At 43.2% G+C, this 26,594-nt stretch overlaps 1 protein-coding gene across 2 annotated transcripts in view; it reads left to right on the forward strand.

Moving 5' to 3' along the window:
- LOC129836451 (inactive phospholipase D5-like) overlaps positions 1-26,594 on the forward strand; it is a 73,984-nt gene that overhangs the window by 12,990 nt on the left and 34,400 nt on the right. Inside the window, exons 1-2 of one of the 2 annotated variants that reach the window (XM_055902631.1) lie at positions 2,546-2,953; positions 24,022-24,158. In XM_055902631.1, coding sequence (XP_055758606.1) covers positions 2,948-2,953; positions 24,022-24,158 — 143 coding nt within the window. In that variant the 5' untranslated portion in view covers positions 2,546-2,947. Of the gene's footprint in view, positions 1-2,545; positions 2,954-24,021; positions 24,159-26,594 lie in introns of those variants that run through there. The other variant, XM_055902630.1, reaches the window with a different exon arrangement.

Below are 26,594 nucleotides of genomic sequence, written 5' to 3' on the forward strand. Positions count from 1 at the left end.
CGTTTGGAACCCTTTTCTTCTAAGAGTGTATCTGTAAAGATCTGCTGCTGGATAACACCACCTTAAATCCTGACCAGTGACAGTATTTTCATCGCTTCACTGCAGGACCATTGCTAAAAAAAATTGTCCTTTTTACTTTTATATTTCAGAGATTCATATAGATCATTTTAGGAACATTAGGAGGCACTGAGGGACGGGGAGTGGTATAAGATTAATTGGGGCTGTCAATTGTGTAGTGTCTCAGATCTAATTTAAATCCAAATCTAATGAAATTGTGCAAAGGCAATTGCAACACATATCACTCGTACATTTCTTTCTCCGACATCCCACCATACCTCCACCCCTCCTATTACCATTATATATTTTCACACCCTGAAATATTGTTTCAAATGCATTTTTATGTAAGTGTGATAATTAGACCTCAGTGCAAATATTGTTAGCAGTCATGGTGATGGTTGTTGGGGGGGGGAAATAATATCTTCAACATTTGTAGATGGACTTGGAATTTCACAAATGTAAATTAATGTGAACGAGCACTTTTGATTGAATTGTCCTGATATGATAATTGATAGGCTTTTCATGGTCAGCGCCATATTTTGACTGGGAGTTTCCAATCTAGCCAGCTGCTGATCTGCTCTGCTGCTGTTCTGCCTTAGTGTGCTATACACTATTTATTACTGACTGCAGTTCTATTCTATTGGACAGTACTATCTGATCTACAGAGTGTATCTGTGTTGTGTTGGACAGTGTACTGTGCATTTCTGGATAATGAAGCACCCAGCTGACTGCAGCAGAGGAGAGGAACAATAGACATTCTATAGGCCCAAGGCCAGGAAAGCCATAGCTCAGATCATTGGCTATGAGCAGGGCGGATAAAGGCACACTGTATACTACTACCTGAGAGGGGTAGAGGGAGGGGGGCTGGCAAGCATATCCCCCCACAGATGACAGCCAGCAGAAACAAAAGCAGATTACTGCACCATCGTGCCTTTGAATTACAATATTATATACAATGTCATATAGCTGTTTAAGAGTATGTGATGAAGCAAAACAAAGCCATGGTTATTACGATGCTTGGTTCCAATCCCAGACATGACAGCTTGAAAAACAAAGAATTAAAACGAACAATGATAGCAGCTGTTTGATCCAATTTTTTTTTTTACAGATAAAGCCGCCTCACTACCTCAGAATGTGTTTACCTGGAGAAACTGAACCAAGTAGTTCCTTGAAATGCATCACTCACTCAGTAACGGTCTTCTTCAGGAGGAAAAACATTGTGTTGCAGAAGAAGATTAAGTTATTAGGTTTTGATCCTCTGTATTGAAAAGTTTTCCCCCTTACTTATTTACAAACAGTACCCATCAGACTACAGTTATAAACTCCAGAAAGCAGACAAAAGAGCAGAGGCAGATGTATCTGATAATTCAGCTCAGGTTGTCTGATGAATCAAACACGAACAGAGTCAGAGAAGATGGGCTGTTAGACAGACAGCAGTGGCTAGACAGAAAACGGATTAGACACCTATGGATTTGACCAGATGCTCAAGATGACACCCTCACAGATTATTTACTTCTGTTTGGTGATTGAAGTCGATGGCAGCTTTGACATGTTTATATTTATGGGATACATGTACACTGTACAGCAGATCGTGCCTGTGTTGTAGGAAAACAGTGTGCGGAGACTGCCCTCTATTGGTGGCTGTGTGTTATAACACTGCTGCAGGGAAGGTTGACTCTTCATCATTTTAATTAAGGTGAAAATGAAATCAGACTGTGGAAATACCATGGGTCATACCAAAGAAGTGTGTGTGTATGTGCTTTGCAATATCTTGGTGATTGTAGCTTAATGTTTATTCAGTACACAGTATTGGAGGATTATGTTGCCAACGTGGAATAGACGTTGAATTGATGTCTGTTCCCAGTGGAGTCTTTTCTGACATCTAACACACTGCAGCGTCACTATCACAATGGTATAAATGTAATGGATTGGTTTCCATAATCCTGTAATATTCAAATGCACCTTGGTTTTAAACAGGTTATTCTTTTGTCATCATGGTGGCTTCAAATGTTCATCTATGCGATACATTTCTGTGTAGGTACTTATCCTATTGGTAATATTGTAATCATGTGAAATTTGAAAACATTGCTGTCAGTTCGCCACTTCATGCCACCTATAGTGTTCAATGTCTTTCCTTTGCTGTGGATAACTTGCTTGTAATCTACACATGTGCAGTGTGTGTATAATTCCTAATACCCGCTGAGGATTTATAATTTATCTACTACAGACCTGTCAACTACAATTTCCTTTGGATTCATGTGAGCTAACTAATATTATTCATGCATATGCGTGTATCAATTTATATAGTGTGTCTGTGTCTGACTTTGTGTGAGAACTGAGGAGCTACAGGAGTTGTGATTTTGCCCAGATGTACCGGTCTGCCTCTGGCTGAGGTTCTCACTCCGTATGGCTTGAACAGAGGGAGGGGAAGATGGCTGGAGTGGATTTGTATTGGATGGAATAGAAGAGGGGGAAGGATCATGAAAGGTAGGAGGGGTGAGGAGAATGGACCATCTATCTTTCCCAATCTCACGATCTGTGTTTACAACTAAAGGGTGGAGAAGTGTGAGGAAGAGATGCAGGAGGGAGAGCGAGCGAGTGAGGGAAAGGGAAGGAGAGGGGTAAAAAGGAGTGAGAAATAGAGAGAGTATGAGAGAGGGAGAGATTGATAGCATGTCAGGACTCAGTAGCTTCCTGTTTCTACACTCTACATTATACCTTTCATTTGGACCCTGTCCAGCCAACAGGAATAGCAGCGTGTGAGGGGACAGCTTCCCCTGCCCTGTCGGAAACAGGCTCCTGCCCAGAAAACAAACATACACAATTACACACACACACACACACATACACACGTGTGCTGCGGAGAGGACTGTCGACGCAGGGGTGCATCATGAAGGTGAGTTCTACTCACTCAAAGAAAGCCAAATAATTTCAGAGAGGTCAGCAGCTATTGTTTCACTAGGAACGTTGCCAGCTGGAGTGTCATCTTTTAGCTCACATTCATGTGTCAGCTTACGTGGGGTTGTGTTGTTGTAGCTCGCAATAAGACTTTGAAATTTAAAACAGGTGAATGTGTTTTGGCTGTGAACAGTGTTGTTCTCTGAGCTTTTGATGCTACAGTATGTACGTACGATATGCTTAGCTGAGAGGTCATTGATCTCAGTGCAAACTGTACATTTGATTTGCTTGCCTTTTAAGTACTTCACAACACCACTGGGTTGTAGTTTTTGATGAAGACATTGAAAATAGGTGAGGGATTTGGGCTCTTCAGTAGTTGGGGGCTGGGATGTATAACGTTGAGGGGAAGGCAGTGCTGCTGGGTTGTTTGCTTGAGGATGAAGTTACACTAAAGAAAGATTGCTGTGAAGGCATATATCACTAAATTGATGACTAAATTTAGTCATGACATGAAACAGCTCATAGTTTCATGCTAAACAACATTCCCAGATTTCAAATGTTTATAAGGTTGGTGCGTGAACTTTAATGAGGATTTGGGGATGCTGTTACTTTCCATATTTGTCAAATGCTTTTGGAATTTGGTGTGGTTCCAGTCATTTTGACATCTGTCATATTGTTGTCACATTGCAGACGACAGCACTGAGATGCTGAGGATGTTTGACCGGGGATACAGGGTTGAAGGGTTTGTGTAGATATTTTTTACAACCTCTTTGGGGGGTGTCACAGCTCACTTAGCAGTAAGGGAAGGTGCAAAGTGCAGCAACTCTCCCTCGCATCGGCCGTCACTCTTTCAGCACTGCTGCACAAAACAAAGCTGACAACTGAAGCATGCAGCCAATATGACACGGGCTGACCTGCTATTCTGCAGTGGGAAAATGAGTGGAGGGGGAGGGGTTTCTCTCTAAATTCCACTCGCAGACAGGATCTCTATGCATAGAGCGTGCCAACACACACACACACATACACACACACAATGAGCTAACAGAACTCATCCAGCAGAAAGCCCATAGGAGAGGGAAGCCAGAATTACTTGGAGTGGTACCCATGGAAACATCACCACTGGCTCACCTCTGCCTCCTCAGGTAGTTCCAAATCAAATCAAATTGTGTTGGTCACATACATGTGTTCAGCAAATGTTATTGCGTGTGTAGTGAAATGATTTCGCTTCTAGTTCTGACAGTGCCGCAATATCTAACAAGTAATCTAACAATTTCACAACTACCAAATACACACAAATCTAAGGAATGGAATAAGAATATATATATATATATATATATATGTGGATGAGCAATGTCAGAGCGTCATAGGCTAAGATGCAATAGATAGTATAGAATACAGTATATACATACGAGATGAGTAATGCAAGATATGTAAGCGGTATTAAAGTGACTAGTGTTCCATTTATTAAAGGGGCTAATGATTTCAAGCCTGTTTGTAGTCAGTAGCCTCTCTGTGCTAGTGATGGCTATTTAACAATCTGATGGCCTTGAGATCGAAGCTGTTTTTCAGTCTCTCGGTCCCTGCTTTAATGCACCTGTACTGACCTCGCGTTCTGGATGATAGCGGGGTGAACAGGCAGTGGCTCGGGTGGTTGTACTTGATGATCTTTATGGCCTTCCTGTGACATCGGGTGGTGTAGGTGTCCTGGAGGGCAGGTAGTTTGCCCCCGGTGATGTGTTGTGCAGACCGCACCACCCTCTGGAGGTGCAGTTGCCGTACCAGGCCGGCAGGATACCAGGATACAGGCCGGCAGGAGGCTCTCAATTGTGCATCTGTACAACAATGCAGTTGGTGGGGTCAGTTTATGAGATCAGTTGGCGGGGTCAGTTAAGGATTACATTGTTACTTACGGCTTACAGTCTCTGAGGATATGAGTAAAATCTTAGTCCCACACACTGGCAGACTGTTTGTTTAGTAGGGTTTCCCAAACTCCACCCTGTACCCCCCCCCCCCCCTTGTTGCACATATTGTTTTTTGCCCTAGCACTACACAGCTGACTTTTAAAATAATCAAAGCTTGATAATGAGTTGGTTATTTGAATCAGCTGTGTAGTGCTAGGGCCTCAGCACTGAGTTTGGGAAACCCTGGTTTATGGCACAAGTGTCACAGTGTTTGTTTTGTGTGTGTGTGGGAAGCAAACTGAAATTCTAATATTGTTTTCGCAGACCTCATGCTGTGAGATGGTTCCCTGGGCAGTATTCTCTCCTATTGTCTGAATCTTATTTCAGACTCATTCTGCTGACTGGTGTAATATGGAAGCTTTACATAGTATGCCACTCAAAACATTTTTTTTACATATGTCAACTATTAAAGGAACTTTGATTGCACAAAATAACCTTTTCAAAATCATGACTGCAACATATTAGCCTCTTAAACAATGTCTTACTTTATTGCTTACGTCGCTTCTAACACAAGGGGACGGACCCTACCCCTCCTCTACCCAAGTGCATTAGGTCACACAGTGCTCTGGAGATCATATATCACAAGGATTGAATGAGCGGATGGGCTGACCACGGACCAGTCAGGAGCTCAGAGGTCTCTGTGAGCCTGTAATGGCCAAGCCAGTGCTGCAGGCTGTAGCCCATAGGGGCTCCACGAGGGAGGGACTGGGATGGCAACAGTGCTACCATCCCTGGCTGGACCAATGATACTGCAGCATGGAGAGACGTATCATTGATCGTCCCTTAACTGGACTAAACTAATGGTGCCACTCCAAAAATAATGAGATCTAATAAGTGTGCACTGTCTGATTTATAAAAACATGAATTACTGCATGTCGCTTTTATTAGATTATATGCAAAGTGAAATGGTTTTGAATTGTGTTTGAGATAGCTTGGTTGATGCTTGAAAGTGATTTTATTTGATCAAATATTCTACCTTCTATCTCCTGCTCTAATCCCACATTAGGAATGTGACAAATAGCTTTTAAAACCACTTGAGGAACATTGCCAAAGTGTGACCGTTTCTCTCTCGTGCTGATACAGAGAGACTCATCCATGCTTTTATTACAAGCAGGCTTGACTACTGTAATGCTCTCCTGTCTGGTCTACCCAAGAAAGCCATTGGTCAACTGCAAAACATACAGAATGCTGCAGCATGGGTACTGACCAAGACCAGACGGAGAGCACACGTTACACCGGTTTTAAGGTCTCTGCACTGGCTGCCTGTGAGTTTTTTTAGAATTCATTGTAAGATTCTTCTATTGGTTTTTAAATCAATCCACGATTGTGCACCCCAATACATGTCAGACATGCTTTTAAGGTATGTACCCAGTAGGTTCCTCAGGTCCTCTAGCACTGTCCTTTTAACTATCCCATAGCCTAGGACCAAGAGGCATGGAGAGGCAGTCTTTAGTTCTTTTGCCCCCAGCCTCTGGAAAAGCCTGCCAGAGAACCTGAGGGGGGCCGAAACTGTGGACCTTTTTCGCTTCACTTTTCCTTAGGGTGATTTTTAATCGTTCAGTTTTTGTTATTCTTTAATTTTCTATTCAATTATGTTTGTGTTGTAAATATTTACGTTTTATTTTCATTGTTTATTTGTTTTTTCCTGTGAAACACATTGCGTTCCATGTCTGAAAAGTGCTGTATGAATAAAGCTTGATGATTTGAATATAATACTCGACAGATATGCAGAGAGGGCAGAAGTAGGAAGAAGCATTAGAAGAACCGTAGGATATATACTATTTCTACTGTAAATGGACAACACTGATAGCTTACTGTAGCCGACAAAACTGGTGTTTCTGCACCATCATACAGTAATTTGTTTTATTTCTTTGAAGTGTTCGAGGCTTTTATTATATTCTATTCTGACAAATATGGTGGTTAATTGGTCTCTTGTCTAGGGAAATGGCCTGCTTTCTGTCAGTGCAGCAGTTCTGAAATTCCTGTTGCGTTGTTCCCATCATCATGGTGTTCGTGCTCCACCAGCTGTCCTCTAGTCATGAAAGCCCCAGGCTGAGGCTTCCCAGGGATGAGGGGAAGGGTCCCAGGGTCTGGAAAACTAGCCTGCTCCCATCTGGCATTAGAGGTGTCTGGAGCCTCCGATTTCATGTTGCTCTAATGGAGGCTTAATTGACTTATTGATCAGAAGGGGCCTGGATGCGATCAATGGGCTGAGCTGCCTGCAAGGCAGGGAGCGGGTCCCGGCCCTTCAGACTAAAGTAGACGCGATCCTTACCAGTTACCACTCCAAGAGATAGTGGAGAGAGAGAACATGTTCCTGGCAAATTCTCAGGGTATTGATACTGTATTTTCTATCTTGTTGATTGATTTTTTACCACTAAAGCCATTCTATAGCTACATAAATAATATATCTATAGCTACATAAATAACCTGCACCTTTTTGGACAGTTTTCTTTTTCTCTTTTACCCTCTCTCTCTGTTTTCCCTCTTTCCAGTAATGTTTTCCCTCTTTCCAGTAATGTTTTCTAATTTAATCTCAGGTTTCTGTCATTATCCAGAGGTCTGTATTGATATGGAGATATAATGAATACATTCCAATTAATAAAGAGGAAGACGATAATAGAAAGAATACTAAAAAAAGAAAAGCATATCTGCCATTTTTTCCCTTGTCAACTTTCCTTGATTTTAAATATTTCCACCATCCTTCTTTATCCCAAAACATCCTGTGGAGTGTAAATCATTGTGGGGAGATGTAGTGAGTTCCAAGGCAAACGCCAGCGTTTGTATTCTGACCTTTCTGTGTGAAGGCGGTATTGGAAAGGTTGGGGAAAAGGTCTCACTCAAATTTCAGCCAGAGAACCATAGCAATGATCGACTTGACTGCTTGACTGCCATTGACAAGGAGATGCATCACAAATATGATGGCTGACTCATGGATATTGAATAGTTACAACTGATTGTTGATAACAATTATTAGCGTCCTCACCTCACATTTCCAATGTTAATGTTCCTTTAGGAGATTCCACATAAAGATCCACTCTGGTGATAACTTGGGTTGGTGCAATTGAACATGCTACAGTCAAAGAACCATTAGAGCTAAACAATATGCATTCTAAACACCCATCACTCCATTGTATAATTGGCAGTATTAATCACTTGGTCACATGGGTTCCAATCACAGACAGCAAAGCTCCTCCTGTTGGAACCTATGCAGCACATTTGTCAGTCACTGGCAGATAGCTAGCTCACGCCAGGGAAGAAGGACTATCCACTCTTACTGTAGCCACAAAGTTCAAGGCTGACCGTGGTACTGCAGGCATTGTTTGCAGAAAACAGGATCCCCTATTAAAGGGAATGAGGAAATGTCAATCTTCATGTAAAAAAATAAATAAAATCAAAGACAATCATGGTAGCAATTATTGCTTCTATTACACCAGGTGTATGTCCTGGATTAGCTCCAACTGCACATGTTATGTTTCCATGAGACGCCATCTTAACCTGACTTCCTTGGCTTCAAATGTACATTTTACCTGTAACATGTTAGTATTGAAATCGTAAATGACTTCTCAGAGTGTAGACTGGAGTCTAGTACCAGTGAAAACATGACACACTGGATCAAGGAGGATGATGGATAATATTGGCAGGACTCACAACAATCAGAGCTAACCTTCAGGCCCAGTACCGATGGAGTGAATAGATTGCAACACAATCCCCCGATGATTGGGGATTAATAAATGCTGCAGCCGTTATGTAATGCCTCTACACAAATTGCCAACAGATTGAAACTGGGCGTCCCTCTTGTTTGTTTTATTGTGGATAATGCATTAGGAATGGAACAGTGAGTCAGGTCTCTAAAGCCTTGTTCACATTGGCAGTTTGAAGTGACTCAAATTCCTGCTTTTTTTTTTTGCATATCCGATTCAAATCAGTTGTTTTTCCTGCGGTCTGGACAGCCAAAAAGCACATGGATTTCAAAAACAAAACTGATTTGAGCATTAAGGCTCGCAGTGTGAAAAAGGCTTAAGATAAACAGTAAGTTGAGTGACAAGCAACATGCCATGTGGCCAATGCTAACTGTTGTGTAGCAGAGAAGGTTGATCATAGCCAATCTCACCATAACAGTTTATAATCTAAAGGTGTTACAGTGATTTTCGATAATATCAGAAGATGTGTAGGCTTATATGGGACTTTCAAGTATAGGTTTTTTTTTCTCAAGGGTTTTCCCTTCCAAATGAGCCCTGTTCAACTAAGCTGTAACTACAATTTGTGTATCAGAGCAGTTCTTCTGATTAGGCTTCTTATCTTTGAATCCAAAATTCCCCTTGATATTCCCTCCCGTTCCCTCCCCTCTGCTTGTCTTGATGAGATGAGCTTGAGGTTCCATTGATTGGTTCAGCTATGTGACTGGCCCTCAGATTGAACCTGACATACCTGGCAAATAGCCACACCAATACAGATATCATAAAGCTTGCTTGCCAAGCTTGCTGTTCCTGAGTTGCATTGCCATGTCAATCATGGTCCTTTTGAAACGGTTCTTGGTCCTCGTCCTCTGCAACATTTCTGAAGTCGCACTGTTGTGTTGAGGTATTACACAGTCCTCTGAGAGGCTTGTAAACAGCTTCTGGACAAAATGATTCATTCTTAACCAACATGACTTGAGCAGCGCTGCACTTCTAGGTGTAAATATTCAGGGGCTTGGAAAATGTATACCTTTTGCATTGAAAGTATATTTTCTGGGCCATCAGCACACATGAATACAGTCTGTCATTCATTCTGGAGATGGAAAAAGAGTGAAAGACCATGCATCCCAGAGTGCTTAGCCTTGATGTGCTGAGTATGTGCAGAGACACATCCAGCTGATAGGACACACTGTCCTGGCATCACTCACTGGCTCTGGGGACCTTCACGCTGTCATGAACAGAGTTGGTAAAGTACTGTAGTGAAACAGCACTGTGTGATGGGAATGGCTGTAGAAAGCCAGGTAATAAGAAGACAGGAGCCAGGAGACTGAGGAACCAGACACTGTTTGGACGACGTGGTGCATTTGCCAGCACTTTTTATTGCAGGTGTCAGAGACAGAAGAATACCTTGTTTTTTATGTTAGTAGTCTAGGGAGTAGTTCAATGGCCTTAACGTTGTGAATCCACCCGCTAGTAAAAAGGTATGTTGATTATACAGTGCATTCAGTGTAACAGTTTTCGTAATCCTCCTCCTCAGACGAGGAGAGGAGAGAAGGATCGGAGGACCAAAACGCAACGGGTGTTGAATACATAAATTATTTAAAGACAAGACGAAAAAACACGAACTTCACTATAACTAACAAAACATCAAACGGAGTAGACAGACCTGGACGACTAACTTACATTAAACACGAAGAACGCACGAACAGGGAAAATAGACTACACAAAATGACGATGTACAAAAACAAACCGAACAGTCCTGTATGGTGCGACAAACACTGACACAGGAGACAACCACCCACACCGAACACTGTGAAACAACCTACCTAAATATGACTCTCAATTAGAGGAACGCCAAACACCTGCCTCTAATTAAGAGCCATACCAGGCAACCCTTAAACCAACATAGAAACAGAAAACATAGAATGCCCACCCAAACTCACGTCCTGACCAACTAACACATACAACAAACTAACAGAAATAGGTCAGGAACGTGACATTCAGAAAGTATTCAGACCCTTTGAGTTTTTCCACATTTTCTTATGTTATAAACCTTATTCTAAAATTGATGAAAAAAAAAAAAAAAACAATACACCAAAATGACAAAGCAAAAACAGTTTTTTTAGAAATGTTTGCCCATTTATTAAACATAAAAACAGAAATACCTTGTTTTACATAAGTATTCAGACCCTTTGCTATGAGACTCGAAATTGAGCTCATGTGCATCATGTTTCTACAACTTGATTGGAGTCCACCTGTGGTACATTTTAATTGATTGGACATGATTTGGAAAGGCACACGCCTGTCTATGTAAGGTCCCACAGTTGACAGTGCATGTCAGAGCAAAAACCAAGCCATGAGGTCGAAGGAATTGTCCGTAGAGCTCCGAGACAGGATTGTGTCGAGGCACAGATCTGGGGAAGGGTACCAAAACATGTCTGCAACATTGAAGGTCCCCAAGAACACAGTGGCCTCCATCATTCTTAAATGGAAGACGTTTGGAACCACCAAGACTCTTCATAGAGCTGATGTTTTTCCTGGAGAGAAGTGGCTGCTTTGCTGCCCTTCTTGACACCAGGCCATCCCCCAAAAGTCTTTGCCTCATTGTGCGTGCAGATGCACTCACACCTGCCTGCTGCCATTCCTGAGCAAGCTCTGTACTGGTGGTGCCCCGATCCCGCAGCTGAATCAACTTTAGGAGACTGTCCTTGCGCTTGCTGGACTTTCTTGGGTGCCCTGAAGCCTTCTTCACAACAATTGAACCGCTCTCCTTGAAGTTCTTGATGATCCAATAGATGGTTGATTTACGTGCAATCTTACTGGCAGCAATATCCTTGCTAGCCCTTTTTGTGCAAAGCAATGATGACGGCACGTGTTTCCTTGCAGGTGACCATGATTGAGTGAGGAAGAACAATGATTCCAAGCACCACCCTCCTTTTTGAAGCTTCCAGTCTGTTATTCAAACTCAATCAGCATGACAGAGTGATCTCCAGCCCTGTCCTCATCAACACTCACACCTGTGTTAACGAGAGAATCACAGACATGATGTCAGCTGGTCGTTTTGTGGCAGGGCTGAAATGCAGTGGAAATATTTTTGGGGATTCAGTTCATTTGCATGGCAAAGAGGGACTTTGCAATTAATTGCAATTCATCTGATCACCCTTCATAACATTCTAGAGTATATGCAAATTGCCATCATACAAACTGAGGCAGCAGACTTTGTGAAAAATAATATTTGTGTCATTCTCAACTTTTGGCCACAACTGTACTTTACTGACCTGTACTGAGCTGTTTGGGCCAAATGAAGGTCAGTATGGAACGGACCAAAAAAAATGTAATCTCAGAGAGAGAGAGATTTCTTCTCTACACTCTCACTTTGGCCACCAGACGACAAAGAAAACAATCATGAGCTGAACATAACAGTATGCCAACGGAAGGGAGAACAGTAGCAGGTGACCCAACTGGGGTTTGACTACTATGATTTGCATTGTAGCCAATTCAATTGCAGTAATTTCGATTTGGTAACATAATTACGAGTTTTAATCACTTATCAATTTTTGTTTATGAATTATTATAAGTAAAAACACTAACCAATTAATAGAGCTACGTTTGACTTCTGTGAACTTTTATCTTCCCTCATGAGAGAGAGAAATTAGAATATATCTAGAAGATATGTGGGTTTTTAGTAGCGGAATAGCAAGGCACAAGGCAATGTTTCTTAAACTTACAGAAGGCAGAAAACAACTAAATATGTGTTGATATTAGTTGGCATGTGTCTTTCAGCATTATTGTGTATTGATGTTTCTCCAATACCTTTTAAGACTGTTTCTGATGTTTTGTTAGACCCCTTTTTCATTTGTGTGTACTGGGTATATGTTGTGTAATTTTAGATATTACTGCACCGTCGGCGCTAGAAGTATAAGCATTTCGCTACACCCAAAATAACATCTGCTAATCACATGTATGTGACCAATAAAATTTGATTTGATTTGACCAGAAATCAAAGCTATTACTTATGCCAATTTTTGTTTAATGGAAAATGATTTAAACATTTATCTTTGCATTTATTTCCCCCAAATATAGACTCTTAGCGTTCATTAGACACCCAGTTTGGTATGCTCCTATAAACTTCCCATGGGTCCTTTTACATGGAAATGACCTGTAACAACAAATTGATCCAACTTGAAGGGGCCATCAGCGGATGCTACATCCATTTTTGGACTTATACATTATTGACATGTAGGCCTACCCATGATTCATGAAGAATATATATTATAAATGCCTCATGAGCTTATTTCAACAGTTGTACCCCATTAGAATCCAAAATATAAGTTAGTTTTACTCCAATGTTTGTAAACAAAGAAAATGTAAACAAACTAGATGGTTCTCAAAACATGATTAAAACTATAGTTCTGATATCATGGATGGTCAGTCCTTGCGTCCATAGCGCCTTCTATGAATTTGAGTGATTACATTTCTCCAGCCCCATCCCTCAGCGTTTTACTGAACCGGGGGTGGGGAGGCTGTTTTATTGTTTCTACTGCTGATTGCTGCTTTAAATGTATCATAAATTAAGCAAATTTAAGTTGGGTCGATTACTGCCTTGGTGAGCTATATTATTTAGGTAAAGTCAACCTTAGCAAAACTGTTACAGACCTCTGCATATAAATGGTTTATTTATATAGTCAAGTTGTTTTTGACCTTTTCAAATGTTCTCTCTTTGTGTTCCTTTGAAACAGCATGAATATATCACCCTTGTGCCTTCGTTAGTGTTCAGCATGAGTCTCTGCACCCACATCAGTCTACCAGAGACATGACCTGCTCTTTAACAAGTACCAAGCCGTTAGATGTCAGGAACGCCTGTACTCCTCAACTATCCTGACTAAACTACAAGGAAAGATCCTCTTACTAAAGTACAGATGAGAAATGATATAGTATATAGTTATACTCTGGTTCTTTTTTGTCTGCACAATATGCCAAGTTTGATAAGAAATCCTCCTCTTCGTTATACATCATTACTACATTACTACTGTACTAGTGTCTGAAAGAATGGGAAAGTAAGGTGTGGTCGGCAAAGCTTCTATTGAAACAGAGTAATATTTCCAATCTAACTCAGTACTGGCACCTTTCTGAGCACTTATGTATAACAGTGTATAACTCAACTTTTTTATTACACGGTTTAATATTTATACAATCTAATTTCCCCTGCCCTATTATTTTCCATTACAAGCTGGTGAGCGATGGCAGTTCTTCATAGAACAGCTGTGCTCATAACAGAAACTGAGTCTCTTGAGGCACACTGAATATTAACTCTCTCTCTCCACTATTTCCACAAGGATGAGCAGTTTCTGTTGCAGATCTCTGCATCATTTCATAGGTAACAATGTTTGTGCGGGCATGCGTTATGTCCATGATGTAAGGTTATGGTAAATGCACTGTGGTAGAACAGCCTTGCGGGTGGTAGGTAGAGAACTCTGTGCTGAGTGCTCTCTGGGGCTTGATGAAGGAATACTGTAGGTTACTGAACCCTCTAGTACAGAACAGATATGCAGGCTGTCTGTAAATCACTTCTGGGAGCCAAATATAGATTAAAGCATGCCTTTCTGCTTTGGTTTTTAGTGAATGCAATTAGCTTGTTACAAATGTGACCGACCCAAGAAGCTCATTTAAATTATACAACTTCCATGAAAACATCAAGAAATCGCTGATTGTCAGGCCCTGTCGGTTTGGATCACCACTTGAAGCTTTATGCTGAAAGAAAGACAAATCTGGTTTGTTGCGGGCATACACTGTAGACACCTTTCTTTCTGGGATAGTTCATCTGTATACAGCTATCTTAATTTGATCACTCTGTCATCTCAAATGTATAGGTTTATTCAAAGTTTTAAAAGGCTTCTAAAGTTTGTAATTTCCAAGTTAACATTTCTGATGTGATTTGACCTCGTGAAAAATCTATCAACCCCTATAAAAATTACCATTAATTATAATTCACATAAATGTCACGTTCGGACCTTAGTTCCTTTGTTATGTCTTTATTTTAGTTTGGTCAGGGCATAAGTTGAGGTGGGCATTCTATGTTGTTTGTCTATGTTTTGTTCTATGGTTATATTTCTATGTGTTTGGCCTAGTATGGTTCCCAATCAGAGGCAGGTGTCAGTTGTTGTCTCTGATTGGGAGCCATATTTAGGTAGCCTGTTTTCCTTTATGTTTTGTGGGTGGTTGTTTTCCTGTGTCTGTGTTTTCACCATACGGGACTCTTTCGTTTTCGTTTTGTATCATTCACGTTGTTATTTTTGTATTCTTAGTGTCCAGTTATTAAATTGAATATGGACACTTACCACGCTGCGTTTTGGTCCTCACCTCATTCCAACGACGAGCATTACAATAAAACATTTCTTGTTGCTGCAGGGTAATTTCCCTGCTGTGAGAAACTGGCCAAATTAAGATGGCACATTTTATACGTGCTAAAGTGTACAGGGGACAGGCTTTTCCAACGTCTGTGCTGTATATAGGCTAAATCCATGGCTGAAGTCAACAGTCAAATGCTCCAGCTGTTCCTCAATATTGGAATTGAATTTTCAGCAACTACAAAGGGAATAGAAAAAAATCATGTTGCATGATTTGATCATCAGCACAGACATCTCTGGCCACAGCAGCGGCTTACAGATACTTGGCTTGCCCCGAAACAAGACTGTCTGTTCATGAAACATGAGGCTTTCTTCTCTGCATAGGTTCTCCAATGGTTAGAGACAACATTAGTCAAATTATTCTAGGATAAGTAGTAAAAAATGAACTATCTAGAAAAAAAAGGTGCTATCTAGAACCTTAAAGGGTTATTGGTTGTTCCCCATAGGAGAACCCTTTGATGAATCCTTTTTGGTTGGAAAGTTGAAAACCCTTTTGGTTCCAGGTACAACCCTTTTGGGTTCCATGTAGAACCCTTTTCTACAGAGGGTTCTACATGGAACCCAAAAGGGTTATCCTATGTGGACAGTCGAAGAACCCTTTTGGAACACTTTTTTCTAAGAGTGTAGCATTGCATGAGCTCTGAGTGTTATCTCTCTCCTTGTGCTGCGGCATAACCCTTTCCTTTGAGGGCATGGTAATCTGCAGCTCTAAAATAGGAGGAGGAATCATCATCCACTTAATTAGGCCCCTGACATTTTCCTGTCTTTTTCTTGTATACAGTAATAAACTAATTTCACTATGGGTCTCTGAAAATATGTGACTTGTCGACATTTGCATTACCATTTTCAATATTACAGGCATCTAATTAGTTAAAAGACTCTAGATAACTGATACCAAAGTACCATGGCTACCATGGTAAAATAGTTGTAAATCATCTTCCATTACGTTCTGAGAGAGAGTTGACTGTAATGGCAGTGAATACACTCACTTTGGGCAAATTACTATTACAGGCCAACTTTCCACTGCATGCTCAACATCTATCATTTTGGCCTAATGTTTTAATCCCTGATGGAGAAACGCTGTCTTTTCAGCACACATCTCTGCCTCATCCCTGAATCTGAATGCCCATCCATACTGACCTTCCCTTCAAGTGGGTGTGTGACTGACTGGCACCCTGCCAGCTGCCATGTACCAGTCGTCAGTCTTTTTCACAGGGACTAGAACAATGGAGCTTTTAAAGCGGCAGCCATTTTGAGCAGGCTTGGGGCTTCCTGCAAAGTCAGTCCAGGCTCTAGGTAGTGGGGCACAATGAGTTCAAATCAAATTGTATTTGTCACATACACATGGTTAGCAGATGTTAATGCGAGCGTAGCGAAATGCTTGTGCTTCTAGTTCCGACAATGCAGTAATAACCAACGAGTAATCTAACAATTCCACAACTACTACCTTATACACACACAAGTGTAAAGGGATAAAGAATATGTACATAAAGATATATGAATGAGTGATGGTACAGAACAGCATAGGCAAGATGCAGTAGATGGTATCGAGTACAGTATAAACATATTAGATGAGTAATGTAGGGCATGTAAACATAAAAGTGACATAGTTTAAAGTGGCTAGTGATACATGTATTACATAAAGATGGCAAGATGCAGTAGATAGAGTACAGTATATACATATACATTATATTAAGTGGCATTGTTTAAAGTGGCTAGTGATACATTTTTGATCAATTTCCATTATTAAAGTGAGCTGGAGTTGAGTCAGTATGTTGGAAGCAGCTACTTGATGTTAGTGGTGGCTGTTTAACAGTCTGATGGCCTTAAGATAGAAGCTGTTTTTCAGTCTCTCGGTCCCTGCTTTGATGCACCTGTACTGACTTCGCCTTCTGGATGATAGCGGGGTGAACAGGCAGTGGCTCGGGTGGTTGTTGTCCTTGATGATCTTTATGGCCTTCCTGTGACATCGGGTGGTGTAGGTGTCCTGGAGGGCAGGTAGTTTGCCCCCAGTGATGCGTTGTGGAGACCTCACTACCCTCTGGAGAGCCTTACGGTTGTGGGCGGAGCAGTTGCCGTACCAGGCGGTGATACAGCCCGACAGGATGCTCTCGATTGTGCATCTGTAGAAGTTTGTGAGTGCTTTTGGTGACAAGCCGAATTTCTTCAGCCTCCTGAGGTTGAAGAGGCGCTGCTGCGCCTTCTTCACAACGCTGTCTGTGTGGGTGGACCAATTCAGTTTGTCCGTGATGTGTACACCGAGGAACTTAAAACTTACTACCCTCACCACCTGGGGGCGGCCCGTCAGGAAGTCCAGTACCCAGTTGCACAGGGCGGGGTCGAGACCCAGGGTCTCGAGCTTGATGATGAGTTTAGAGGGTACTATGGTGTTAAATGCTGAGCTGTAGTCGATGAACACCATTCTCACATACATTTACATTACATTTTACATTTAAGTCATTTAGCAGACGCTCTTATCCAGAGCGACTTACAAATTGGTGCATTCACCTTATGACATCCAGTGGAACAGCCACTTTACAATAGTGCATCTAAATCTTTTAAGGGGGGGGGGGGGGGGCAGAAGGATTGCTTTATCCTATCCTAGGTATTCCTTAAAGAGGTGGGGTTTCAGGTGTCTCCGGAAGGTGGTGATTGACTCCGCTGTCCTGGCGTCGTGAGGGAGTTTGTTCCACCATTGGGGTGCCAGAGCAGCGAACAGTTTTGATTGGGCTGAGCGGGAACTGTACTTCCTCAGTGGTAGGGAGGCGAGCAGGCCAGAGGTGGATGAACGCAGTGCCCTTGTTTGGGTGTAGGGCCTGATCAGAGCCTGAAGGTACTGAGGTGCCGTTCCCCTCACAGCTCCGTAGGCAAGCACCATGGTTTGTAGCGGATGCGAGCTTCAACTGGAAGCCAGTGGAGAGAGCGGAGGAGCGGGGTGACGTGGGAGAACTTGGGAAGGTTGAACACCAGACGGGCTGCGGCGTTCTGGATGAGTTGTAGGGGTTTAATGGCACAGGCAGGGAGCCCAGCCAACAGCGAGTTGCAGTAATCCAGACGGGAGATGACAAGTGCCTGGATTAGGACCTGCGCCGCTTCCTGTGTGAGGCAGGGTCGTACTCTGCGGATGTTGTAGAGCATGAACCTACAGGAACGGGCCACCGCCTTGATGTTAGTTGAGAACGACAGGGTGTTGTCCAGGATCACGCCAAGGTTCTTAGCGCTCTGGGAGGAGGACACAATGGAGTTGTCAACCGTGATGGCGAGATCATGGAACGGGCAGTCCTTCCCCGGGAGGAAGAGCAGCTCCGTCTTGCCAAGGTTCAGCTTAAGGTGGTGATCCGTCATCCACACTGATATGTCTGCCAGACATGCAGAGATGCGATTCGCCACCTGGTCATCAGAAGGGGGAAAGGAGAAGATTAATTGTGTGTCGTCTGCATAGCAATGATAGGAGAGACCATGTGAGGTTATGACAGAGCCAAGTGACTTGGTGTATAGCGAGAATAGGAGAGGGCCTAAAACAGAGCCCTGGGGGACACCAGTGGTGAGAGTGCGTGGTGAGGAGACAGATTCTCGCCACGCCACCTGGTAGGAGCGACCTGTCAGGTAGGACGCAATCCAAGCGTGGGCCGCGCCGGAGATGCCCAACTCGGAGAGGGTGGAGAGGAGGATCTGATGGTTCACAGTATCGAAGGCAGCCGATAGGTCTAGAAGGATGAGAGCAGAGAAGAGAGAGTTAGCTTTAGCAGTGCGGAGCGCCTCCGTGATACAGAGAAGAGCAGTCTCAGTTGAATGACTAGTCTTGAAACCTGACTGATTTGGATCAAGAAGGTCATTCTGAGAGAGATAGCAGGAGAGCTGGCCAAGGACGGCACGTTCAAGAGTTTTGGAGAGAAAAGAAAGAAGGGATACTGGTCTGTAGTTGACATCGGAGGGATCGAGTGTAGTTTTTTTCAGAAGGGGTTCAACTCTCGCTCTCTTGAAGATGGAAGGGACGTAGCCAGCGGTCAAGGATGAGTTGATGAGCGAGTTGAGGTAAGGGAGAAGGTCTCCGGAAATGGTCTGGAGAAGAGAGGAGGGGATAGGGTCAAGCGGGCAGGTTGTTGGGCGGCCGGCCGTCACAAGACGCGAGATTTCATCTGGAGAGAGAGGGGAGAAAGAGGTCAGAGCACAGGGTAGGGCAGTGTGAGCAGAACCAGCGATGTCGTTTGACTTAGCAAACGAGGATCGATGTCGTCGACCTTCTTTTCAAAATGGTTGACGAAGTCATCTGCAGAGAGGGAGGAGGATTCAGGAGGGAGGAGAAGGTGGCAAACAGCTTCCTAGGGTTAGAGGCAGATGCTTGGAATTTAGAGTGGTATAAAGTGGCTTTAGCAGCAGAGACAGAAGAGGAAAATGTAGAGAGGAGGGAGTGAAAGGATGCCAGGTCCGCAGGGAGGCGAGTTTTCCTCCATTTCCGCTCGGCTGCCCGGAGCCCTGTTCTGTGAGCTCGCAATGAGTCGTCGAGCCACGGAGCGGGAGGGGAGGACCGAGCCGGCCTGGAGGATAGGGGACATAGAGAGTCAAAGGATGCAGAAAGGGAGGAGAGGAGGGTTGAGGAGGCAGAATCAGGAGATAGGTTGGAGAAGGTTTGAGCAGAGGGAAGAGATGATAGGATGGAAGAGGAGAGAGTAGCGGGGGAGAGAGAGCGAAGGTTAGGACGGCGCGATACCATCCGAGTAGGGGCAGTGTGGGAAGTGTTGGATGAGAGCGAGAGGGAAAAGGTACAAGGTAGTGGTCGGAGACTTGGAGGGGAGTTGCAATGAGGTTAGTGGAAGAACAGCATCTAGTAAAGATGAGGTCAAGCGTATTGCCTGCCTTGTGAGTAGGGGGGGAAGGTGAGAGGGTGAGGTCAAAAGAGGAGAGGAGTGGAAAGAAGGAGGTAGAGAGGAATGAGTCAAAGGTAGACGTGGGGAGGTTAAAGTCACCCAGAACTGTGAGAGGTGAGCCGTCCTCAGGAAAGGAGCTTATCAAGGCATCAAGCTCATTGATGAACTCTCCGAGGGAACCTGGAGGGTGATAAATGATGAGGATGTTAAGCTTGAAAGGGCTGGTAACTGTGACAGCATGGAATTCAAAGGAGGCGATAGACAGATGGCTAAGGGGAGAAAGAGAGAATGACCACTTGGGAGAGATGAGGATCCCAGTGCCACCACCCCGCTGACCAGAAGCTCTCGGGGTGTGCGAGAACACGTGGGCAGACGAAGAGAGAGCAGTAGGAGTAGCAGTGTTATCTGTGGTGATCCATGTTTCCGTCAGTGCCAAGAAGTCGAGGGACTGGAGGGAAGCATAGGCTGAGATGAACTCTGCCTTGTTGGCCGCAGATCGGCAGTTCCAGAGGCTACCGGAGACCTGGAACTCCACGTGGGTCGTGCGGGCTGGGACCACTAGGTTAGGGTGGCCGCGGCCACGCGGTGTGAAGCGTTTGTATGGTCTGTGCAGAGAGGAGAGAACAGGGATAGACAGACACATAGTTGACAGGCTACAGAAGAGGCTACGCTAATGCAAAGGAGTTTGGAATGACAAGTGGACTACACGTCTCGAATGTTCAGAAAGTTAAGCTTACGTTGCAAAAATCTTATTGACTAAAATGATTAAAATGATACAGTACTGCTGAAGTAGGCTGGCTAGCAGTGGCTGCGTTGTTGACTTTGTTTGAAAGTGTAGCTGGCCAGGTAACCTCGATAGCTGGCTAGGTAACCTCGGTAACTGGCCAGATAATTAGTCTAACTACACAATTGTCCTAGATACGAGGACAGCAAAGACAACTATGTAGCTAGCTAACACTAGCTAGCTAACACTACACTGATCAAATCGTTCCGTGTAATGTAATAGTTTCTACAGTGCTGCTATTCGGTAGAAGTTGGCTAGCTAGCAGTGTTAGCGGTGTTGACTAGCAGTATTGACTAGGTAGGGGAACGGCAGCGCGGCGGACGAAAATAGCTGGCTAGCTAACCGAAAATTACTCTAGACTCCACAGTTATCTTAGATACAAGGACAGCAAAGACAACTGTGTAGCTAGCTAACACTACACTAATCAAGTCGTTCTGTTGTTCCGTTGAATGTAATAGATTCTACAGTGCTGCTATTCGGTGGCTAGCTAGCTAGCTAGCAGTGTTGATTACGTTACGTTAAAAGGACGAAAATAGCTGGCTAGCTAACCTAGAAAATTGCTCTAAACTACACAATTATCTTTGATACAAAGACGGCTATGTAGCTAGCTAAGATCAAACAAATCAAACCGTTGTACTGTAATGAAATGAAGTGAAAGTGTGATACTACCTGTGGAGCGAAGCGGAATGCGACCGGGTTGTTGAATGCTACAGATGTCACATAGGTATTCCTCTTGTCCAGATGGGTTAGGGCAGTGTGCAGTGTGGTTGCGATTGCGTCGTCTGTGGACCTATTGGGGCGATAAGCAAATTGGAGTGGGTCTAGGGTGTCAGGTAGGGTGGAGGTGATATGGTCCTTGACTAGTCTCTCAAAGCACTTCATGATGACGGAAATGAGTGCTACGGGGCGGTAGTCGTTTAGCTCAGTTACCTTAGCTTTCTTGGGAACAGGAACAATGGTGGCCCTCTTGAAGCATGTGGGAACAGCAGACTGGGATAAGGATTGATTAAATATGTCCGTAAACACACCAGCCAGCTGGTCTGCGCATGCTCTGAGGACGCGGCTGGGGATGCCGTCTGGGCCTGCAGCCTTGCGAGGGTTAACACGTTTAATTGCAACTCTACTTTGTCCCGCTGCTGGGTTGTTGCCCTCCTACGGCCTCCTCCACGTCTCCTGATGTACTGGCCTGTCTCCTGGTAGCGCCTTCATGCTCTGGACACTACGCTGACAGACACAGCAAACCTTCTTGCCACAGCTCGCATTGATGTGCCATCCTGGATGAGCTGCACTACCTGAGCCACTTGTGTGGGTTGTAGACTCCGTCTCATGCTACCACTAGAGTGAAAGCACCGCCAGCATTCAAAAGTGACCAAAACATCGGCCAGGAAGCATAGGAACTGAGAAGTGGTCTGTGGTCACCACCTGCAGAACCATTCCTTTTTTGGGGGTGTCTTGCTAATTGCCTATAATTTCCACCTGATGTCTATTCCATTTGCACAACAGCATGTGAAATGTATTGTCAATCGGTGTTGCTTCCTAAGTGGACAGTTTGATTTCACAGAAGTGTGATTGACTTGGAGTTACATTGTGTTGTTTAAGTGTTCCCTTTATTTTTTTGAGCAGTGTATATATTGAGATCATGTGATACTTAGATTGCACACAGGTTTATTTATTTAACTAATGATGTGACTTCTGAAGGTAATTGGTTGCACCAGATCTTATTTAGGGGCTTCATAGCAAAGGGGGTGAATACATACTTTTCCATTTTTTATTTTGTAGAATTTGTTTGAAACATGTTTTTTTTTTTTTTTTCACCAATTTGGACTATTTTGTGTATGTCCATTACATGAAATCCAAATAAAAATTATTTTAAATTACTGGTCGTAATGCAACAAAATAGGAAAAACACCAAGGGGGATGAATACTTTTGCAAGGCATTGTATATCTGAAGATAATGTCACTGGAATATAATGATTATCCAAAATGTTCTCATTATAACCAAGTGAGTACCCCACTGAGATAAGCAATCAGACAGAACACAATATAAACACCCTTCAGTATGGGACTAGATTAGTCTCTAATTATTATGTCATGTAATACCATAGTAACAAATGAATTATAGCAACCACATTCGTTTCCTGCTTTCCTTTGATTGTTATGTTTGGGTGGATCAGTAACTGAATGTTAGTCTTATCATAAGTTTAAGTTCCCCCATGGCAATATGATAAACATGATTAGCTTGATAGAGCAAAAGAGAAGGACATTTGAAATTCTGAGCAACAATGTATAATTCGCTTTTGAATGTATTAATTCTAAATCCACATTTCCCCAGTTCAAAGTTGGCGTATCTTTCTATGGACACGTGGTGTAGATCAAATGGTGCCACTTTTTTGAGGATCATAATTGGCGGAGTGAAAATACTTTAGAGGTCTCACATCATCAGAGTTACATTAAAGATGACCTCGGAATCCGTCAGCCGTATCACAGTAAATGTACTGAGAGCACATAAGATCATTCAGTTGCACAGAAGAACTGATACACACGAGGGGTAACATTGCTAATGAACATACTGTCCATATTAGTAATAAAGGGCACAGTGTTTGCCAACATAATATTGTCAACACAGTTTCCACTAGAATATTTTATTTTATAAAATGTAAGTTGCCTTCATTAGGCTACTTTGGTTTATTGGTATAGTCAGATCCCCATTAGCTTTTGCCGAAGCAGCAACTATTCTTCCTGGGGTCCACAAAACACGAGGAAAACAAGAGCAAAACTTACTGTTATTGATGTTGTCCTGCAGTATACGCACAATTCCTTTCTAAAGGACCCAGAGACTAGTAAACCGTGTTGGGGTGACATACTCTATATTATATATTACCATTACAATCTCACAGGGTTGGCCAAGGTCCAAGTGCCCCTTTTGATTTTGACAAGCCCTCCAGAAGTACTTTTTTATAAATTATTGATTTGGAGCCAAATCTAACTGTTTTCAGTAGATCACTGTACCACCAGCCATGGCCTCCCCTGCAAATACTTTGTTCTCCCTTTTCCAATTATTATCCTTACAAATAAGGGTCATATTTTCACCATATGCAGCCATATGGATCCAGCCCAAATATGCCAAGTTATCAGCAAAAAATGCCTCTTTACTGGGTTCCCTGTTGGCTTCTCTCCCCCATATGGCTGATCCTGACCATGAACAGTATGTAAATGTTTGCGTTGACTTCCTTTGGGAACGTGCTGCTATCATGTATGATTTGCTGTGCAGTGCAATAAAGCAGCCAGGGTGAGAGCAAGGTTTGGGCACTGACCCTCTAGGTGAATAAAAATGTCCAACAATCAATGTGTTGCTCTCTCTTACAGTCTCAGCAGAAATGCATCGTAATCTTTGCGTTGGTGTGCTGTTTCGCCGTGCTGGTGGCCTTGATCTTCTCAGCGGTGGATGTCTGGGGAGAGGATGAAGACGGTATAACAGAGGAGAACTGTAACAAGAACTGCAGGTGAGATATCCTCCAGCCATAACAATCTCTCAATTCCCATAGCCCAGTTTTTCAAAAGTTATCTTTATGGATTTCACCTAGGATCGGATAGGATCAAATGGAAAGAGAGGGAATGAATGAATGGAATGGTAATCCCCATTTAAGTCAATGATCTGTCCGTTCTATTCATTCTATTTCTATGCATTTAATCCTAAATCCAGATAACGTTACACTGTCTATACACTGTCAATCAAGTACACTATATATACAAAAGTATGTAGACACCCCTTCAAAATAGTGGATTCGGCTATGTCAGTCACACCCATTGCTGACGGGTGTATAAAATCAAGCACGCAGCCATGCGATCTCCATAGACAAACATTGGCAGTAGAATGGCCTTACTGAAGAGCTCAGTGACTTTCAAAGTGGCAATGTCATAGGATGCCAACATTCCAACAAGTCAAGTTTGTCAAATTTCTGCCCTGCTAGAGGTGCCCTGTAAGTGCTGTTATTGTGAAGTGTCTAGGAGCAACAATGGCTCAGCTGCGATGTGGTAGGCCACACAAGTTCACAGATCTGGACCGCAGAGTGCTGAAGTGCATAGTGTGTAAAAATCATCTGTCCTTGGCTGCAATACCAACTACCGAGTTCCAAACGACCTCTGGAAGCAACATAAGCACAATAACTGTTTGTTGGGAGCTTCAGGAAATGGGTTTCCATGGCCGAGCAGCCGCACACCAGCCTAAGATCACCATGCACAATGCCAAGCATCGGCTGGAGTGGTGTAAAGTTCACCGCCATTGAACTCTGGAGCAGTGGAAACGCATTCTCTGGAGTGTTGACAGTAAATGCTCTGGCAAACAAATAAACAAAACACCATCCAACCTGGAACTGAGTGAGTAATGCTTAGTCTGAAGCAATTTTTTTACTTTCAAAAGTCAAGAAGAAAAATATAATACAATGATATATTTTACTTTATAAGGACTGAATGCTAAGGCTACAAAGCTTGCTAGGACAAAGAGCTACAACTTCAATTAGCACTGACGTGTGAAGCGAGATGTGTCGATGCCTTTGAGCCCAACAAATACCCCACCCAAATCCAGAGGCCTCGAAGCCCCCTCCTGCTGTTCAGGGCCGTCCACTGGCATTTTCTACAAGAAATCTGCCTCCAGAAATAAAAGCTTCTCCCAAGTGGGTGTGACACTTATTCCATTTGCCTGCTGCACTGCTGCTTGGATTCCACCTGGCGATCTGGTCACCATCTGCCCTGGTTGTCTCCCCGTCTGGTACAAGTAACCCCCCCCACCTCAAAGCTTTCACTTGCCTCCAGCACACAGGCACTGTTGGGGCGAGTGACTCAGAACTTACTTGGCTCGCCCCAAGTCGTTAAATCTTTTTTTTAATCTTGTGCATCTTGCTATTTTGCTATTTGCCTCATGACTCCTGCATGCTTTGTTGACTACAAACTTTCTTTATCCAACCATGTAACAGATTGTTTGTTCCCACACTCGAGACTCTGACTATTGGTTACACAGACTTTTGGACTCCCATCCTATTCTAACCACCTCTCGCCGGCTTTGTATTAATTTTACCTGATGAAATTGCTGTACAATATGATCTTGTTGTCATCTGATGCACAATCAGATGTCATAAATCAGCACTGCAGAGCTCTCCCTGATTGTATTACTGTTGATGATATCTGGAAATGTGCATGTACACCCAGGCCCATCTACTGTTGTTAGCTCCAATTCTCACTTGTGCTCTGATATCTGCTTCACTGATTTCTGCTCTCGTAAAAGCCTGGGTTTTCTGCACGTTAACACGAAGCTTATTACCTAAAATGTATCAATTGGAAGTGTGAGTTCACAGCTCCAATCCAGATGTGCTGGTCATTATTGAGATGTGGTTAAGGAAGAGTGTTTTGAATACTGATGTTAACCTTTCTGGTTATAACCTTTTTCGGCAAGACAGACCTTCCAAAGGTGGGGGAGTGGCAATCTTTACCAAGGAACACCTTCAGTGCTTGGTTGTCTCCCCCAAGTCTGTCCCCAAACAATTTGATTTGCTGGTTTTAAGTATTAAACTTTCAAATAGCTCTTTGTTGACTGTTGCTGGGTGCTATCGTCCTCCATCAGCACCGGCCTGTACCCTACCTGCTCTAAGCTCTCTCCTGGCTCCTTACACAAAGTCTGAATTTGTCCTGTTAGGTTACCTAAACTGGGACATGCTTAATCCACCTGACCAAGTCCTAAAGCAATGGGACTCCCTAAATCTTTCTCAGATTATTACCAATCCCACAAGGTATGACTCCAAACACCCAGAAAAGGCCACTCTCCTCGATGTTATCCTCACAAATAATCCTGATAGGTATCAGTCTGGTGTTTTCTGTAATGACCTTTTAATGAACACTGTTTTACAGCCTGTGTTCGTAATGGCTGCTCAGTGAAATGACCTGTC

Source organism: Salvelinus fontinalis, chromosome 37 (assembly GCF_029448725.1).
Source record: "Salvelinus fontinalis isolate EN_2023a chromosome 37, ASM2944872v1, whole genome shotgun sequence".
Classification (NCBI taxonomy): Eukaryota; Metazoa; Chordata; class Actinopteri; order Salmoniformes; family Salmonidae; genus Salvelinus; species Salvelinus fontinalis.